A 20288-nucleotide genomic window follows, 5' to 3' on the forward strand; every position below is an offset into this window, starting at 1 on the left:
AATCTACAGATAGGTTGGAAAAATCAGATGTGCAATGGTAGTGTTGTAGGGGATGATTATTAATCAAAATAATCTCAGGAGTCTCGGGTACAGAATAATTGTTTAGACCAACATGTTTGGGAGAGTTCTACCTCAGAGGGTGTCCTAACTTGTACTATAAAAGAATAGAATGCTATAGCAGGTGGGTTGAAAGCAACAATCAACAGAGGTTTATTAAAAGGTTGTCAACTGTACAAGGCCTGAACTAGACTGAAGGCAAAATCTCCCAAAGTAGCTGATGATGTCACGGACTATCATGTGACTCAACTCTGAAGGAGACATTGCAACACAACAACGACCCACATATATAACAGAGGACATCTCCGAATCAAGATTGTCCCAATTAAGAAACCATTGGTCATTTATAAATTGAGAAGCCCTAGGCAGTACTTTAAAACAAATAACTTGATTGCAAAATTTCATGAGGCAGAGTGTCAACAATCCCAGGCATTATCTGTCCTTCCTATCTCCCAGAGGCTACTCTTAATGTTTGTCCCAATGTCTGCTGGTAGCAGGCTCGGCCTTGTTCTTTGGATTTTGTTTACTAAATCAGGGTTTTGAGGAGTACAAAGGTCATCAGGCATCCAGGCTACTGATACTAGGCTGTTTAGCCACGTAATGATCCAACCCTGAAGCCATTGTTGTCTTCACATCAGCATGTTAGCTGGATGGTATATTTTACCCTGAGTGTGCAAACTCCACAGACAGTCACCCAAGGCAGGAATTGAACCTGGGTCCCTGGAGCTGTGAGGCAGCAGTGCTAACCACTGTACCACTGTGAACACAGTGGTTCTGGAGCATTTCTGGGGGTGGTGCCATTTAGGGTTGCCAGGGACAGGTTCAGGTATTTGGGGGTTTAGGTGATGGGGGAGTGGGCCGTGATTCAGAAAGGGAACCTGACAAAGTTGGTGGAGCATGTTGGGGAGGACTTTAGGAGATGGGATACGTTACACCTGACATTGGCGGGGAGGGTCCAGGCGGTAAAAATGAAAGTTCTGCCAAGGTTCCTGTTTGTACTCCAGACCCTCCCGAAGGCATTTTTCCGGAAACCAAATACAGCGATTTTGGAGTTTATATGTGCGGGGAAGGTACCTACGGTGAAGAGGGCCTGCGACAGAGGTAGAACCAGAAAGGGGGGTTGGCATTACCAAGTCTGTTGCACTACTATTGGGCGGCAAATACAGAGAAGGTGAGGCAGTCGTGGGAAGGAAAGAGGTTAGGATGGAGGAGGAATCCTGCAGGGGGTCCAGCCTGGGGGCCATGGTACTTCCACTGGCACCGAGGAGGTACACGGTGAGCCTGGTGGTACAGTCCGCGAATAGGATGTGGAATCAGTTGAGGAGACACTTTAGGATGGAGGGGATGTCAGTGCTGACGCTGCTGTGTGGGAACCATGGGCGCGATTCTCCGCCCCCCACGACGGGTCGGAGAATAGCGGGAGGGCCTTCCCAACATTTTTCCCGACCTCCCGCTATTCTCCCCCCCCCCCCCCCCCCCACGGCCGCCCCATGACACGAATCGCTGCTCGCGTTTTTTTACGGCAAGCAGCGATTCTTCCCTATCCGATGGGCCGATTTCCCAGGCCTTTACGGCCGTTTTCACGAATTTAAACACACCTGCTATCACAGTTCGTGAAAACGGCCGCAAAGTGCCGTTCTGCACAACCATGCCACCGATTGGCATGGCCTCATCACGCCCGTGCTAAGGGTGGCATGGGCCCGCGATCGGTGGGTACGATCGCGGGCAGTGGGTCCGATTCCCGCGCACTCTTTGTCCCTCCGCCGCCCCGCAGGATCAGTCCTGAGGGGCATGACGGACCGCGCATGCGCGGGTTTGACGCATATGCGCGATGACGTCATCTGTGCATGCGCGGGTTGGAGCCGTCCAACCCGCGCATGCGCGGCTGACGTTATCGTGCGCGTCAGCCGCTGTGAGTCTTGGCGGCCGGGCTAGCCCCGACCGGGGGGGGGGTGAATCGGATCCCGGGAGGCTGCCGTGAAACACGGCCGGTTTCATGGCAGCCTTTACGACTTTCCGCATTTGCGGAGAATCGCGCCCATGGGTTTAAGCCGGGGGAGAGGGATGGCATGTATAGGACGTGGAGAGAGGTGGGGCTGGTTAGGGTAAGAGATTTATATCTGGAGGAGAAGTGTGCAAGTCTGAAAGAACAGTGGGCAAGGGTGGAGCTGCCGAAGGGAAGCGAGTTCAGGTATATGCAAGTGAGGGACTTTGTGTGGAAGGAATGGAAATGCCAGAGTACCCGGTTGGAGCGCTTGCTGCTCCCCGATGTGTAAGGGGAGGGTACGATTGAGGAAATATACAGGTAGCTGGGGGAGTAGGGGGAGCGTGGGTGATTAGGATTAAGGATGTGTTGTTACTCGTGTCTTAATAAAGCTCGTAGTCTCAAATGTGGAGAAGATGCTTTATTGTGAGTTCGTTCTCTCTTCAGAGCTGTTACCTAAGGCTACCTTTAGTGCTCCTAGCTGGCGTGTGTGTGTGTATGTGTCCTGCTCCAAGTTCTGCCCTCTGTAAAGTGTGTCCTCATTTCCTGTCCCCGTCTATTTATATGGCTCTCCCGTGCCCCCTCTAGTGTTTGCTCAGTTGTATTGCATCTAGTTAACTTGTGATCACCACATCCCCCTTTTTCTCTTTACATATTTTCTGTACATCGTTAAAGAAAATTGTACATCCTGTCCCGGTGTATTTATAGCTCTCCCTCTGGTGTTTGCTCAGTTGTTTTGTATCTAGTCAATCTACGATCACCACATCCCCCTTTTTCTCTTTACATATTTGCTGTACATCGTTAAAGAAAATTATAGAAAACAGTTACTTATGATATGCGTATCTATACAGGTGATGGTGCTATTGCATATTGTACAAAGCCAATGTAGTTATATGTCCAATCTCAATAAAACATTTATAAGTCCAAACTTGATGAATTTGTTCAGAGCTTTTTTTTTCTTTTTGTTGTTGACGACGTGGTGATATTGATATTGCAAGTCCGCTGTGAATGTTGTTGGTGTTCCTTGTTCTTTTTAAGTACCCAATGCATCATCCCGAGGTGTTTGCATGGTCACCTCACTGATGTTGACTGGCATGGACTTTTTTCTGTGCTTGTGGTGTTGATTTATTGTCTCATCCGCCTTGGATGCTGGTGTGCTTGCTCGTTCTGGAGCAGACGTGATTTTGTGCGATTCGTTGTCATCCCATGACATGTTTGTAGTCTTGTCATTGTTTTGCAGTGTGCTGTGGCATTGTCCTTCATGTGCCGAGTAGTACCATTGTGTACAAGTCGTTGTTTCATTGCTGTTGTTTCTGTCGTTCCTGTTTTTGTTGTTTTCGTTGCCATACTTGTTGCTGTTTTTGTCGTTTCTGTCTTTGGTGTTGTCGCTATCTTTGTTCCTGACTTCGTTGTTTTTGTTGCCGTTCTTGTTGTTTCTGTCTCTGTCGTTGTCGCTATCTTTGTGCCTGACTTTGTTGTTTGTCTTGTCGCGCTTCATGTTGCTTTTGTTCTTTCTGTTGTCGTTCTCGTTTCTGCTGTGCTTCTTGCTATTGTTGTTGGTCTTGTCGCGCTTCATGTTGCTTTTGTTCTTGCTGTTGTTTGTCCCGTTTCTGCTGTGCTTCTTTTGACTTTTGTTTTTCTTGTTATACTCTATTTGTGTCCCGAGTGGATAATTTGAGTCATTGAGCATTTCGTCTCGAGAGTGGTGCGAATGATCTGATGTTGCATCGGTGCAGGTGACATCAATCATTTGAGGAGAATTGGATTCCTCATCTTTGCTTTTTTTGGTGCTCCTCTTCCGGAGTCAAATTCTTCTCGATTTCGTTTGACGCGGTGTCTCTGGATTCTTGGCGCTCCTCTTCTGGAGTCAAAACCTCCATGATTACAATTGACGTGGTGTCTGTGGACTTCTGGCGCTCCTCTTCTGGAGTTGAAATCTTCATGATTTCCGTTGATGTTATCTCACTGGACTCCAGGTGCTCCTCTTCTGGAGTCAAAATCTGCATGGTTTCTTTTGGCTTGGTCTCTCTGGACTCCAGGTGCTCCTCTTCTGGAGTCAGAATCTGCATGGTTTCTTTCGGCGTTGTCTCTCTGGACTCCAGGTGCTCCTCTTCTGGAGTCAAAATCTGCATGTTTTCTTTCGGCATCGTCTCTCTGGACTGTTGGGTGGCCCGACTCTGTGCTTCTGTACAGACAAGCTGAGAACTGTCAGTCTCGCTGTGATCCTGTACGTCGAGTGCGATCACCTTGTTACTGTTTTCGCTCTGTGCGTCGGTACAGACAAGCTGAGAACTGTCAGTCTCGCTGTGATCCTGTATGTCGAGTGTGACCTTGTCACTGTCTTCGCATGCAGTGGGTAGAGGTGCATTGTCTTCTTTTTGTTCCTGTGAGCTTGGTAGACTTTCATAGTCTGCTTGCGGTTGCTCAGATACAGCGGGTTTACCTGCATGGTCTTGTTCATGCATGGTGTTCGCCAGGGAGTGTTTGCTTGCATCCCTTTTGGAGTCTTTCATCACTCGCACTGTGGAGCCTGTCATCGCTCGCTCTGTGGAGTCTTCCTGTGCTCTCTGTGTGGCGTCGTCTTCGTCTAGGGTATTGCTGTCATCCAATGTATCGACGAGCTGCCATGGCATCATGGTGTTGGATTCATCTACCATGAGTAGAGTCGTGTTGAGCTTTGCAACGGTGTCGCTGATGCTGTGATCAGCATGTCCAAATAACTCCTCCATGTCTGAGTAGTATTCTTTGATACCCATTTCATCTTCGTTGGCTTCTTCTACCACGAGTTGATTCGTGTTGAACTTTGCGACCGTGTCGCTGATGCTGTGATAAGCATATCCGACTGACTCAGCTGTGTCTGAGTAGTATTCTTCGAAAACCAAATCATCCTGGTTGGATTCTTCTACCACGAGTTGATTCATGTTGAACTTTGCGACCGTGTCGCTGATGCTGTGATAAGCATATCCGACTGTCTCAGCCATGTCTGAGAGGTAATCTTCGAAAAACAAATCATCTTTTGTTGTTTCGGAATTCTTTTTGTTCTCTTCACTTTGGGTGGTGCAGACTGCTTTTTTCAGGGTGTTGTGCAAGTTGTTTTTTACTGTTGGTTTAAGTTCAGGCGTTTTTCTGTGTTCTGAGGCAAGAAAATTTGTGTTTACCACTTTAAGTGTCTTATTTTCAATTTTCGGGCATTTCCCTTTTAAGTGGGCGTGGTCGGGATGCTCAGATGTCATGACGTCACGCGTAGGAATGAATTGCGCATGCGCAAATCGGCTTTCCTTCCCTGTGCGGTTCTGTGTCCATTGCGCATGCGCGGCTTGCGCATGCGCATAACGATCGGCACCGCGATCTTTTTTAAACTGCGCATGCGTGGCTTCCGGTTCCGGCGCATGCGCAGACGCGATTTGTAGTTCTTTGCTTACCGGAGACTGCAAAATGTGCTCCGACGCCATTTTTTTCGCGTTTTTCGCGGATTTCAGGGATTTTTCTTTCCCACCAGGACTGGACCTCCAAAAGTCGTAAGTAATCTTCTCTTCCCGATCTGGACAGGGTTTCAGCGTTTTGGCTTTGTGAGAAATTCTTGTTATTTCTTCTTTTTGATCTGTACTTTTCATTCGCGATTTCTTGTTCTTTTCGTGATTTTTAAAGTTTTGCATCACTCAGTCTCTGTGCAGTTTGGACTCTGAGCATGCCTTGCTGTTCAAATTTCTCACAGTACTCTTCAAATTTGTTTAGTAACGTTTGTAAGCTGTTTCTGTCTTCATCTTTTGAGTATTTAAATCCATTATACACTTTCCTATTTACAGGCCCTGCGGTGAGAATTGCTATTTTAATGTTGTCTGAGGCTTCTTGTACATCATTAGCTGTGAGATAAATATCAAACATTTGTTTAAACTTTTTCCAGACATTTCTTACAACGCCAGTCTGATCCAGCTGATCTGGGTATCCATACCACATCCTCGAATTAGCGATGTCTTCCCAAGTCAAATGTCCAGTAGGAGATTTCCATGCCATTTTGAGCTTTCTGTATCTGCCACTGAGTTGTCCTGTAGTAAGCGTCTGAAGCCACTCCTGGGTACCATGTGTTGTTACTCGTGTCTTAATAAAGCTCGTAGTCTCAAATGTGGAGAAGATGCTTTATTGTGAGTTTGTTCTCTCTTCAGAGCTGTTACCTAAGGCTACCTTCAGTGCTCCTAGCTGGCGTTTGTGTGTGTATGTGTCCTGCTCCAAGTTCTGCCCTCTGTGAAGTGTGTCCTCACTTCCTGTCCCCGTCTATTTATATGGCTCTCCCGTGCCCCCTCTAGTGTTTGCTCAGTTGTATTGCATCTAGTTAACTTGTGATCACCACAAAGGAGAAATGGGAGGAGCAGGTAGGGATGGAGATAGGATGGGGGAGTGTGGAGTGAGGCGATGCGGGGGGTCAGTCCGAGCTCCTTGTGTGCGAGGATGAGTTTGCTTCAGTTTAAGGTGGTACAAAAGACTCAGCTGAGGATGAGTGGGTTCTTCCAGGGCGTGGCAGACGAGTGTGAGACGTGTGGGCGACGACCAGAAAATCACACCCATATGTTCTGGGGCTGCAGATAATTGGCGAGATACTGGGAGAGGGTGTCTGGGACATTATCAAAGATTGTTGGAGGTGGAGGCCGGCCTGGGCTTTCAGAAATGCCGGATGATGGAGGGGAGGAGGGCCGGTGTTGTGGCCTTCGCTTCTTTTGTTGCCCGGCGAAGGATTCGAAACAATCAAGTTCGAATTGAGGGAGTCAGCAGAGGGCTTTGAGACACGGTGAGGACTGTTTATGACCATGTTCGAGCAATTGTTCATCGCGGGGAAGGAGGGAGGAGAGGGGGAGGGGTGATAATGGGAAAAACGTGCACAAACTGTGAGGTGCGGAGAGTGTTTTTTGACTTATTTATGTTTTTGTACTTTTGGATATGTTTGGAATCAAATACATTTAAAAATTGGACAAGTCTGACATCAAGGAATCTGAGCAAAACAAGTCAATGGGAATTGGGGTGAAAACTCTCTAGTGGATAGTGTCAATCCTCGCACAAAAGTAGATGGTTGTGGTTGTTGGAGGTCAATCATCTCAGTCCCAAATTATTGCTGCAAGGGTTCAACAGGGTATCGCTGCAGGGGTTCCTCAGAGTGGTGTTTTAGGTTCAACCATCATCAGCTGTTTCATTAATGACTTTCCTTTCATCAACAGGTCAGAAGTGGGGATGCTTGCTGTTGATTACAAAATGTTCAGCACCATTTGTGGCACCTCAGATATTGAAGCACTCCATAGTCATATGTAACACGACCTGGACAATATTCAGGCTCGGGCTGATGAGTGGCAAGTAACATTCACGTCACACAAGTGTCAGGCAATGACCATCTCCATTAAGAGAGAATCTCCCTTTGACATTTAGTGACATTCCCATTGCTGAAGGACCCACTATTAACACCCTGGGGGTTACTATTTAGGTAAAACTGAACTGGACTAGCCATATAAATACTAGGGCTACAGGAGCAAATTAGAGGCTGGAAATTCTGTGGTGTGTAACTCACCTCCTGACTTGCCAAAGCCTGTCCACCATCTACAACGCACAAGTCAGAAATGTAATGGAATATTCTTCACGCCTGAATGAGTGCTGCTCCAACAACAAGCTTGACACCATCCAAGACAAAGCATCCCACTTGAGTGGAACCACATTCACCACTTTAAATATTCACTCTCTCCACCACAGTGGCTGCAGTATGTACCATCTGCAGGATGCATTGCTGCTTCGCAAGCAGACTCTGACAGCACCTTCCAAACCCCCAATCTCTACCACCTCCATGGACAAGGACGAAAGATACATGGGTACACAACCAACTGTAAGTTCTGCTCCAAGCCACACACCACCCTGACTTGGAATTATATTGCTGCTCCTTCACTTTGCAGGGCCTAAATCCTGGAACTCCATTCCTAACAACACTGTGGGTGTCCCTACAACACATGAACTATGACGGTTGAAGAAGGCAGCTCACCACCATCTTCTTCAGGGCAATTTGCAATGGGCAATAAATGCCCATTGGCAATAAATGCCATTTATTGGCATTGGCAATAAATGCCAACCTTCCCATGGACGAATAAAAATACCCATGAGATTATAATGCCTTGACTGCTTTGGTGATTCCCTCCAATATTCTCCTTCCACGGTCTCCCAAACAATTGTCCTGTGCCGCACACTGCACAACATGGTGCAGCATAGGGGTTTGGTTCTCAAAGAGTAAATGGCAAAGAAGGCACCATATCCTCAGAGATGGAGGAGCAGGAAAAGTGTAGAGAAGAAGGGTCATGGTACTCCAAGGCAGAGGAGGCTAAGTTGCAGTGTGCAGGATGGAAATATGCTTCAGGATGGGCCTGGAGAAATGGTGAAGAGTTTATGCAAGATGCCATTGTTGATTCAGCAGTGGTTCAACTGAGGGATCCTTGAGGTGATGGTACTGGATGAAGTCCGAACCTTCATAGGGATGGCAACCAAGCTACCATCCTTCCCGATACAATTGGCACATTTGGTCTACTGGCTGCAGTCTCCATGGGCCTTGGTGAACCTATTGACATTTGTATATAGTATTTTGACATGAATGTAAGAACAGCAAATAGCATGCAAACCATCACATAGAACATAGAACAGTACAGCACAGAACAGGCCCTTCGGCCCTCGATGTTGTGCCGAGCAATGATCACCCTACATAAACCAGGTATATTGCTAAGAATTTCATGAGTTTTCTTATCTACATATCAAAATTTACATCTGGTTACTGCAGCTGTCTCTTCAATTCAGAACACTTAACTGCTTTCCCCATGACTTTTCCTCAACAGTACCATGTTCAACTTCTTGGTCTTTGTTCCCTTAACTTCAGTCTTCCAAGACATTATTTCTGTCCTAATTCCCAGGTTGTCTGGACTTCATCTGGTTCTTTAAGAAGTCTACCTTTTTGCAGCCCCCTTGTGCCATCCAGCTTTTATTCTGGCAGAGCTGAGAGATGTTCACTCTCTGGCTTCCAATCTTTAGCTTCCAATGAATCCAGCTAAAGCTAAATGCAAAAAGCCTTCCTACCAGTTGCTAAGCAACAATTTTTACTTCTCCAAACCTTTACTTACTTTTCATGCTGTATCCTCTCTAAGCACATGGAGGAGTTCTGGAAGGGGGTGGCGAGGACGGTGTCAAGGGTGGTGGGATCCAGGGTCAAGCCAGGATGGGGACTCGCGATCTTTGGGGTTGGGGTAGAGCCGGGAGTGCAGGAGGCGAAAGAGGCCGGTGTGCTGGCCTTTGCGTCCCTAGTAGCCCGGCGAAGGATTTTGCTACAGTGGAAGGACGCGAGGCCCCCAAGCGTGGAGACCTGGATCAATGACATGGCGTGCTTCATTAAGCTTGAGAAGGTTAAATTTGCCCTGAGAGGATCAGTGCAAGGGTTCTTTAAACGGTGGCAACCTTTCCTCGACTTTCTGGCTCAACGATAGGGTACTGGGACAGTAGCAGCAGCAACCCGGGGGGGATGGGGGGGACACGTTGATTATGTTGGCTTATTTTATTTAAATTTGATTTATCTAATTTTAATTTATGGTTAAGTTCTCTTGTTTGGGGGGGGGGGGGAGTGTGATACATGTGATGTTACGGTATGGGGGGGAATTGTGGGTGTTATGGGGCTGTTAGTTGCATATTACTGCTTTTTGCCATACTTGTTATATTTTTATATGTTCTGTAAAAAATTCCAATAAAAATTATTTAAAAAAAAAGAAACACAGTTTGAATTGAAGCCAAAACCCCCACACATACAAATACCTTTTTCTAACCTGAAACTAGCTATAGGTTGACCTTTCCTTACACAGAAACATTAAATTAAACTCACTTAAAACTACAACATATTTCTTTTTTTTTAAACATTTTTTTTTAGTAAATTTAGAGTGCCCAATTATTTTTTCCAATTAAGGGGCAATTTAGTGTGGCCAATCCACCTACTCTGCACATTTTTGGGTTGTGGGGGCGAAACCCACGCAGACACGGGGAGAATGTGCAAACTCCACACAGACAGTGACCCAGAGCCGGGATCGAACCTGGGACCTCAGCGCCGTGAGGCAGTTGTGCTAACCACTAGGCCACCGTGCTGCCCTACAACATATTTCTAATATTTAACAATACAAATATAAATTCCTTAAAACTATCTATTTTTCTGTTACTTGCCTCTTCATCTCTCACTCCTCCTTCATGACCTTCCTTTAAATCTACCTCTTTGAAATGTCCCCTGTTTCAATGTTTCCTTTTTGGTTCAGATTACACTCCTGTGTAGCACTTTAAGATGCTTTTATAAATGTGTGTTGTTGTTAAAGACTTGTGGAAAAAAATATAGGGCGGTATTCTCCGCTCCTGATAAAAATCGGGATGGCCGTCGTGAAATCGGCCGAGGTTCACGACGGCCTCGGGGCCTGCTCCCCGCACCTAATTCACCCCCACCCGGGGGACTAGGAGCGGGCCCCCGTCGTTCCCGGCCGCGACCTTGTTGCGCCGGAAATGACGTGGAAACGGCGCTTTTCTGATGTCATCCGCGCATGCGCGGGTTGCCGGTTCCAACCTGCGCATGCGCGGATGACATCAGCGCGCAGACGGCATGAACCCGCGCATGCGCGGTGCCGCCTTTCCTCCACCGCCGCCCGGCAAGACGTGGCGGCCTGATCTTGCCGGGCGGCGGAGGGGAAAGAGTGCGTCCGTTTTGGACGCTGGCCCGACGATCGGTGGGCACCTATCGCGGGCCTGTCCCCTCCCGAGCACAGTCACGGTGCTCCCGTCCAAATTGGGCCCCTAGATGCCCCAAACGGGCATCTGGCGCCCGTTTCACGAATGCAGCGACCAGCTGTGGTTGCTGCCGTGGTGAAACTGGTGTGAAGGTCCGGCCGCTCGGCCCATCAGGAGCCGAATCAGGAGAATCGGAATTTTTCCGAGGGGGGGGGGGGGGAGAATCGCTGGGGGCGCCAGGGGGGCATAAAAAATGTTGGATGGCCATCCCACGATTCTCCCACGCAGGGAGCGGAGAATTCCGCCCATAAAAAGTAATGATGTCTGAGTCTCAACCTGGAAAACAAAATATTTTATATCTTATCTTCTATGTCTGCAAACTAAAAGGCTGTCCTCTGGAAAGAATGATATAAGTTGCATTTTGATAGCACCTTTCAGGTCCACGTGACATCTCAAATTGTCAATGAGGTAATTTTATAGTCACTGATGTAATGTAGGCAAATGTAGCAACCATTTTGCACATAGGAAGGTGCTCTCGCAGACAACAATACCATAAATGACCAGGTAATCTGTTTATTAGTGGTGTTTGTCTGAGGGCCAGTAAATCAAGATGTTTATTTTTCCTAATTGTGCTTTGGGACTTTTTACATCTGCCACAAGGGACTGCTGGAGCCTTGCTTTATTAGCCCATGCAAAAGATGTCTAAGTAACAATAGTAAGCAATCCTTTCAGTGAACTGGTGAAGCTTAAGACTTCCAGAGAATGTTAACTTATTGTTGATTAATGCTGTGGAAATGAACATTCCGGATATGGGAAGAAAATGCGCATAATCTAATCACTGTAAACATCCATATCATTCAAAGAAATTATTTGCTAGTTTCTCATCTCTTTTTAATTGTCCATCCATTTCCTTCCGTTGTTGTTCCACATACATTTGTTGCTCCTGCACTTTTACCAATTACATCTGGATGAAGTCATCACTGGTTGAATGCACCTCCTCTTCATGAGTGTGACATTCTGCCCTCAACTTACTGATCTACTCTTTACTCTTATTCAACTTCATCAGATTGCATAATTGAGACATCTGTCAACGGGTGGTTCTGGCTTCCCCAGTGTCTTATTGAGTAAAGGCATTTTACTCAACATCTGTTGAACTGCGAGCAGCTCAACAGATCATTAAGTACATGATGGGAAGAAAAGGGAAGAAAAGAAAATACATAATAGGGCAGCTAGGGATCAGCTAGGGGTGTCAATCCCAGTCACTATACATGTTACCCTGTTGAGGGTGCAGGTGTGTGGACATTTGGTGGAATACATGTCCTTCGCCCCATATATTTAAATTTCCTCCTGGTACCTGCTGACCAAGCACACACATGATGAATGATCACTTTAAAAGAGGACCGTAGTGTTGGGTAGTAATTTTACTCATCTAACAGACCACACCAAATATATATCTTAATATTTTTATTATGTATATTTTTGGACACAAGTTTAATAATGTCTTTCATTTCACATTATCAGAAGAAAATTGTACTGACCTACCATACGTCAACCCCAGCTGCTTGCAAGCACCTTTGGAAGTGTGGTGTGGAGAACCAAGCTTTTTACAAGTGAGTTTGTAATTAATGAGATGATTTTATGGAAAACAGATGAATGTGGTACAAATGCAAATACGCATCAGGTCTGGCACCTCTGAAGAGAAAAAGAGTTAATGTTTCATGTCTGTGATTTTTCATCAGGATTTCTGATGCAGGATCTCACCAGAGATGCGGCCGGACCTGCTATTTGCAGCAATTTCTGTTTTTATTTTGGATTCCCAGCATCTGCAGTATTTTGCCTTTGTATTTATCAATGTGGTAACAGTTTTTCCTAATTTATTAACATATGTTCTTATATTTTACTCCCAATTCACCATGATTTAAAAAAAAATTAAAACAATACTCATTTTTATATGTTTTTATGTTTAAACTTGTTTTGTCAAATTTAGTTTGAACAGTGAAGGGTAATTTGAGTGAGGAAGGTTTCAGTATAATGTATTTATCAGTGATTTTATTCTGATTTAGTATGTCTCGGGAGGGAGGGTGTTGGCGGGGTTTGCTTGCATTGGATGTTTTTGTTCAACGCTACTTCAAAATAAATAGCCCCAAGAGCTACTTGTAGGAATAATGGAAAAATGTAATCCCATACCACTCACTATCCTGTGGAGTGAGAATGAAAGATGAGTCATAGTCACAGAAACCCAGGGAAACCGGGTACTAATGGTCACAGATACTAAGGGGAAAGAGTGCTAATGGCAGTCCCCAGAGAGGACAAAAGATGTGAAAGGTCAAACAGTAGGAAAACTACTTTCCTTCACCTTTCTCCTCTTTGCTTCCCCCTTCCCCTCCCCCACATTTACAGTTTATCCTCTAATGTTAGTTTCCCTGCTGTTTGGCCTTTCACATCTTTTGTTCTCTCTGGGGACTGCTATTAGCACTCTTTCCCCTTGGTTTCTCTGGCCATTAGCACCCGGTTTCCCTGGGTTTCTGTGGCTATGACTCATCTTTCATTCTCACGCCACAGTATAAATATTTCCCATTTTCTCTGTCTGTTAGCTTTGACAGAGAGTCATCGGATTTGAAATATTAGCTCTTTACGTTTATTATGCGTTTCATACCAGACCTCCCCAGAGGCCCCCCCCCCCCCATGCATCTTGACATTGATTGCAGGCTTTCTGCAGGCCTGCAGACGTCAATGCACGTCAGCCTTTTGTGGACCACTGCATTGCATTCCTCGTTTGAATCCAGTGCAGCGAAACATGCATGTGATCTAACCTTCCGTGAAACTAACCTCTGGGCTAATCTTCCTCTTCCTCTTGATCTGTTCAGACTGCTTGTGCTGGTGGCTCACTTTGTGAACATTCTGCCTCTAAGCTTTCAACAACAGCTTGTATTCATATAGCACCTTGAACATAATAAAACACCCAAGACACTTCATAAATCATTATAACAAAAAAAATTACATTGAGTCACATTATGAGATATTTGGGCAAATGACCAAAAGCTTAAAAAGAAAGATAGTTTTTAAGGAGTGTTTTAATGGATGAAAGTGAGATGGAGATGCAGATAGGTTTAGGGAGCAAATTCCAGAGGTAAGTGCCGAGGCAACTGAAAGACAACCAGTGATGGAGTGATTAAAATATGGATGTGCAAGAGGACAGAATTAAATGTTTGTACGATATGAGTGTTGAGTGAAAGCATTGAAAGTGTATCTATGCCAGATGGACTGCAGCGGTTCAAGAAGGCGGTTCACCACCACCTTCTCAAGAGGAATTAGGGATGGGTAATAAATGCTGGCCTTCCCAGTGACACTCGCATCCCATGAAAGAAAAAAATAGAGATTGTGGGATAGAGGGAGTGAATGTTCAAAGTAGTATTAGCTATGAGGATACCATCAGTTTTGATGGTCTTGGATCTGCTCGCTGCTAGGCACAGCCTCGATGACCGCTCCAATGATGGCAACCGCCATATTCTCCATTGGGGGAAGAATATTTTTTATTCTTTCATGAGCTTCCATGCTTGAATAGCTTCCAGTGTGTGCAAGGTGAAAGATTATAGGTATGAGTCTTGTAGCATTACTGGCATGTGAGAATGAGGTGAAGCCATGAATATTAGCTATGTGATGTGATTGATACGTAGAAATTGTTGGTAGGTAAATGATGCATTGAACAACATGTGAGACTAGTGGCACAGTTGGTGGGATTTTGCATTTGAAGAAACATTTACTGACCTTGACTATTCAAATGAGGTCATTCAACTTTTTGTGTTACTGAATTCAGGTTCTCAGACTCATGGCATCAATCACCTCTTATTCTTCTAAGCTCCAGGGAATAGTGGCCTAGTTTTCTCAATTTTTCATTAGAGGATAATCCCGTCATCCCAGGAGCCAGTCTAATGAACCTTCATTGCACACCCTCTAGGGAAAGTATGTCTTTCTTGGATAAGGCAATTCAGACTACACACAATACACCAGGAGTGGCCTCACCACTACCCTTTATAATTATAGTATGACCTCTTTGGTCTTATAATCCAACCCGCTGACATATCATTTGCTCTCCTGATTGTTTACTCTATCTGCATGCTAACTTTCTGTGATTTTAATAAAGGACACCCAGGTCCCTCTTGAGGCAAACATTTCCTCGTGTCTCAACACATGATCTACCTGTCGCATATGCAGCTATCCATGACAGCATTGATAGAAGTGAACACTGCATGGACTACACCATGAACTATACTTTCTTTGTGAAGACAAAGTCCCATCTTCACACTGAGGATTACCCATCATACTATTTGCAATAGATTCAAAACAGATCTAGCAGCTCAAAACTGGTCATCCACAAGGCACTGTGGACCATCAGCAGCAGCAGAATTATATTAACGATGATCAAACCTCGTGACCCAGAATATCCCAGCACCTCACTGTGCCATCACTATTAAACTGAGGGATCAACCTTAGTTTGACAGGGAGTGCAAGAAAGCTTGCCAGGAGCACCATCAGGCATATTTAAAAATGAGATGCTAACCTGGTGAAGCTACAACACAGGACTACAAGCATGTTAAACAGTGGAAGCAGCATGGTATAAACGAGGGTTTCCCAAACATTTCCAGGCGCGGAACCCTTTTGACCTCCCAAGAGAACTAAAGGAACCCCAAAGAAACATTTTATTATATTGAAGAATTAATCCACAAAAAAAATGATAATTATTGCGCAATAGGCACAAACATATAAAAACAAACATAAAAGATGTTTCTATGTCTACATAAGTATATATTTTTTTACAAGAAAAAAGTTCTGTTGTTCAACAAATTCTTCCAAGCCTTACCTTTTTGTTATTTTTAATGGGAGCATCCACTCACACACACTCGCTCACCCAAACACATTCTCGCACTCACCCACACACTCTTACTTTCATCCACTGTCACCATCACCCACACTCTCTCACCCTCATCCTCTCTCACCCTCACACCTTCACTCTCAGATCCTCATCCCCTCAGCCCTGATCTTGGACCCCACAGCCCCGGCTGTTCTTGAGGTCCTGTGGCTCGAGCTCTTCTTGCCCCCCTCCCCAAAGTGAGACTTTGAGAGGGATTTGCAGAGAGTGATGTTCAAATATATCCCATGCCCTTGTCCATCTAGTTGAATTCCTGCAGTACATCTTGTAGATGCTACACAGTGCTGTTGTGCAACTTGGTGGAAGGAATGACTGTTGAAATGTTGGATGGGGTGGTGAGCAAGGCTTTTGAGTGTTGTTGGAGCTGCAGTCATCCCAACAACTGGAGAGTATTCCATCACACTCTTGGGGCAGGATTCTCCGGCCTCTCCGTCATGTGTTTCTCGGTGGTCAGAGGCGGTGATCAGTTCACTGACGGCAGGATTCTCTGCTCCCACTGCCGTCAATGGGATTTACCATTGACGCCACCCCACATCCCGAGGAAACCCTTGACCGGGGCGTGCTGCTGGTGGGACCAGAGAATCCCACCGGAACGAATGGCCAGAGAATTCTTATAGATGGTATAGGCTTTGCAGAGTCAGGAGGGTATTTACTCACTGCAGAACCTCCACCTCTGATCTGCTCAGCATCTGACAAATGTAGAAGCAGTGAACCTTAGTCCTGAAGTAATACTCAATATTTTTGTGTGGACATTGATTTTGCTTTGGCATTTTTACAATTATCACAATTGACCCAAATAGTAATTATTTTTTTCATATTATAGGTATGAAAAATCCAGTCAGATCAAGACTGTCTCCAGTAGCAACATATTTTTCAAAGGCAGGAGGTTTCGTTTCAGGTGAGTCTTTCTAACTTGTCAAGACAGCTTAAATAAATGAATTGCACTATTACTTTTGCCCTAAGGTCTAAATTCAATTAGAAATTTATGTTTTTAATAATAATTTGGAGACTAGCCATGCATGCAGTGGCTAATGCAGAAATTGAATTTGAGGACTCCCAGGCCCAAATTCCTGCATTGCCTGTGAATATAATCTGCAAACTTTCCCTCAGATCAGAGTAATCAGTTTGCATTGAAGTTACACTTTCACATGTTTTTACATGTTATCAAGTTCAGATTCAGGAATCACAGATTACCCAAAAATTGGGTCCAGCTCATTGGTAATTTTAAAGTAGTTCATTTAGTAATTTATTAAGTAGCAGTGGTTTAAAAAATATGCATAAACTAAATGGATAGAAAAAGCATACTTTTGACGGGTAACACCTTTGAACAGAAGCACATCAGGTTTACATTCACTACTGAAAACATTTATAATTCCGAATTCACCAAATGATCAAGAGATAATCTTTTCGCGGCAGAGAGATCAACAGTACACCTGCTTTGTCTGGCTTCAGCTCCAACACTGAAAATGAAACTAAACACACCCTGCAGCAAACAGCCTAAAACGAAAGTAAAAAGCTGACAGACAGCCAGCTCCACCCACACTCTGACATCACTGCAGTAATATGAGCAGCCAAACATTTTTTAAAGCGACATTCTCATGACAGTAGTGCAAAATACAAGTGCACATTAGGACCGGTAGGAGAAAGTCTAAAGTTACCAGAGTTCTTTGGAGAGGTGAGGCACCCTTTGGGTATGGTCAGGTCACCTTTGGGAGATGTCAGGTGTCAGGAGAAGGGCTCAGGAAGAGCACATATTTGTGGTTAATAGAATTTGGAAACGCAGATAAATAACATTGAAGAGCAACGTCAGGTTTTCAAGGTGATCTGAGGAATGTGTGAAGGATGAACCTCCTTACTGATTGCCACTGGGCCAGTGATGGGTACTCTTGAGGCCACTTGCTGAGTGTGCGATTATTTTATAATGTTTCTCCCAACATCGTTCAGTTTCTTTGTCAATTTTAGTTTGTTTCTATGCTTTATAATTAGTAATACCATATGATGCTAATCCATAGTCAGAGCTTCATTCTAAGTTTGATAACTGGTATTTTTGAAGGAGCTAATCTCAGGCACATTGGTGGTAGGAATGCTAAACCTGACAGTGCATTTGGCTTAGGTTCAGGGGTCAGGGAGGAGGGGGGTGGTGCGCAGGGGACAAACAGTCAGTGTTCTTGAATGCTATACAGAGACTATTATAAAGTGTGTCTGAATGGATATCAGTTGAGGAAAGGATCAGCTGTGATGCTTGGTATTGACCACTCCCCATCCCCGCCATCCTGCCCAACCCCCAGTCAAGTAGATCAAAATACTGTGTGGGCTAACAGATGAACGCCTTGGGCAAGGTTCCACTGTGGGTTAATGCTTTTAGAAAAGATGAGGAGGAAATGTAAATACAATTGGTAATGATTTAAAAACCTGCTGGATTTGTGGCTGTTTGAAGAAATACAAAATAGTTGAAAGTAAGTAGATGAGAGGTCAGAGGACTAGAGCAAGTGGTTTGGTTTAGGAGCACATGCTCCTGTGTGTACATCTCTTACACTGTATTGGATTTCTGAAAATCATCAATAAATGCCATTGCTTTCCAAAGAAGAAACTGGACACTTATAAAATAATATTATTCTTGTTGATTGCAGTGGGAGAGTTGCGAAAGAAGTTATAGAAGCAAGCACCAAAATTCAGCGTACCCCTCCTGAAGTTCACCGGTAAGTGCAACATACTGTACATCTATAACTCTGTTCATCACTAAGCAATCCATTGTTCAGAGTGGGATTTAATTCCGGAAATGCTCCACATTAGAACAAAATCATTAACTTCATTTAATCAGGATTCATTTTGGGAAAGGTTGAGACTTGCTTCCTTTCGCTTCCTTTCAAGTCATTTTTCTCCCTCAACCATTTCTTCGATCTGCCTATGCCATCCAGCTACTTTGGCTAACAGTTTGGGTCGATGTTGACCTGCATCTGGCTGGGCACTATGAAGTGTACTGTGGCGGCCGAGGGGAGAATTTTCACTCCCTTCAAGTGAGAAAATTACTCCATTGCTCCCTCCTTTTGGCACATAATCTCAGCGTGGCTGTGTGAAAAGAAAAAGAACAAAGACTTGCATTTCTATAGCACCTTTCATTACCACCGAACATCCCAAAGCAATTAATAGCCAATGAAGTACTTTTGGATGGTAGTCGCTGGGTGGAACTTGTTGAGGCACATGGGTCTAGCCTGTCTGCTGGAGAACTGGTGAGAAACTCGAGTTTCCTCTTTTCCAAAAGGCCGGCTGAGCGGCAAGCCAATCAGGCACTAGCGAGGCCACCGGCTGGCCTTCTCTTGGAAACAAGACACCCGGGGGCGGAAGTTGCGCCTAGCAAGAGCTACTGACCAATCAGAGGCTGGCAGCTCTTGCACACATCAGCACCGCTGAGGAGGCCGTGGCTGCTGCCGGAAGGATACTCCCTGGGACCCAGGCTGCAAGTAAGTAATGGGTAGGGAGGGGAATTGGTATGGTTTGACGGACTAGGCTTCTCGGGGGTAAGAACTAAATGCAGGGGAGTGTCTCTCCACGAGCCCCTACTTCTTGATGTCCAGTCTTTCTATCAGTCAGTGAGGGCCTTTGATCGAGGGTATCCCCTTGCTCCGTGGCAACAATCAGCCTTTCACCTGTTGTGCATTCTGCAAGCCGATTGGCTTGCTTGTAGCTGGGTTAATAACAGTAGCAGCAGGATGAGTAGCCATCAATTGCCCAAGGGCCTTAATTAACGGTGGTGTGGGAAGGTAAACTATGGGCCTTCCTGTCCAGAACCTAATTTTGGTGGAGGCAGAAAGTGGTGGGTTCAGATATATGACTATCCTAATTACATTCCCTTCCCTCCTCCAAGCCCACCACCAGTGAGCACCATTTGTGACTCCGCAGATACTGAAGCAGTCCATGTCAATATGCAGCAATATGTACTGTCTACAGGAAGCACTCAGGAGCTCACCAAGGCTCTTTCCAAACCCGAGAAAGACAAGGGGCGAAATTCTCTGCCTCACACACCCGGGAGCAGAGTGCCCGGTGAGGCTGAAAATCCAGAATCGAGGAGAAAACGGGTGGCACCGAACCATTTACGATGTCCCGGCCGCCCGTTGGCGTCGGGATTATGGTCTGTGCCTGCGCACCAGCAGAAAGATGCAAATGGATCATTAAGACCTATTTTCATCCCTTAGAGGCCGGACACCAGGGGCTGGATTCTCCGAAAATGTGACTATGCCCCCATGCTGCCATAAAAACGCTGGTGTTGCACTCCCGAGTTTCCAATAAAAAAGATTAGTCGTTCTACCCTTGGTGTATTCTGTTTGTTTTTTTCCCTCATCAAATGTATAAGGGACTGATTTAGCTCACTGGGCTAAATCGCTGGCTTTTAAAGCAGACCAAGCAGGCCAGCAGCACGGTTCAATTCCCGTATCAGCCTCCCCGGACAGGCGCCGGAATGTGGCGACTAGGGGCTTTTCACAGTAACTTCATTGAAGCCTACTCGTGACAATAAGCGAATTTCATTTTCATTCCCTCCTCTCCTTCCCTGAGGCA

General features: G+C 45.3%; 1 protein-coding gene across 6 annotated transcripts in view; it reads left to right on the forward strand.

Moving 5' to 3' along the window:
* Nucleotides 1-20288, forward strand: part of frmd3 (FERM domain containing 3) — a 277660-nt gene that overhangs the window by 215317 nt on the left and 42055 nt on the right. For all 6 annotated transcript variants that reach the window (XM_038804886.1, XM_038804887.1, XM_038804888.1 and 3 more), the window contains 3 exons: nucleotides 12326-12414; nucleotides 16558-16632; nucleotides 18365-18433. In XM_038804886.1, the coding sequence (XP_038660814.1) occupies nucleotides 12326-12414; nucleotides 16558-16632; nucleotides 18365-18433 (233 nt within the window). The remainder of the gene's footprint in view (nucleotides 1-12325; nucleotides 12415-16557; nucleotides 16633-18364; nucleotides 18434-20288) is intronic.

Source organism: Scyliorhinus canicula, chromosome 8, assembly GCF_902713615.1.
Source record: "Scyliorhinus canicula chromosome 8, sScyCan1.1, whole genome shotgun sequence".
NCBI lineage: Eukaryota > Metazoa > Chordata > Chondrichthyes > Carcharhiniformes > Scyliorhinidae > Scyliorhinus > Scyliorhinus canicula.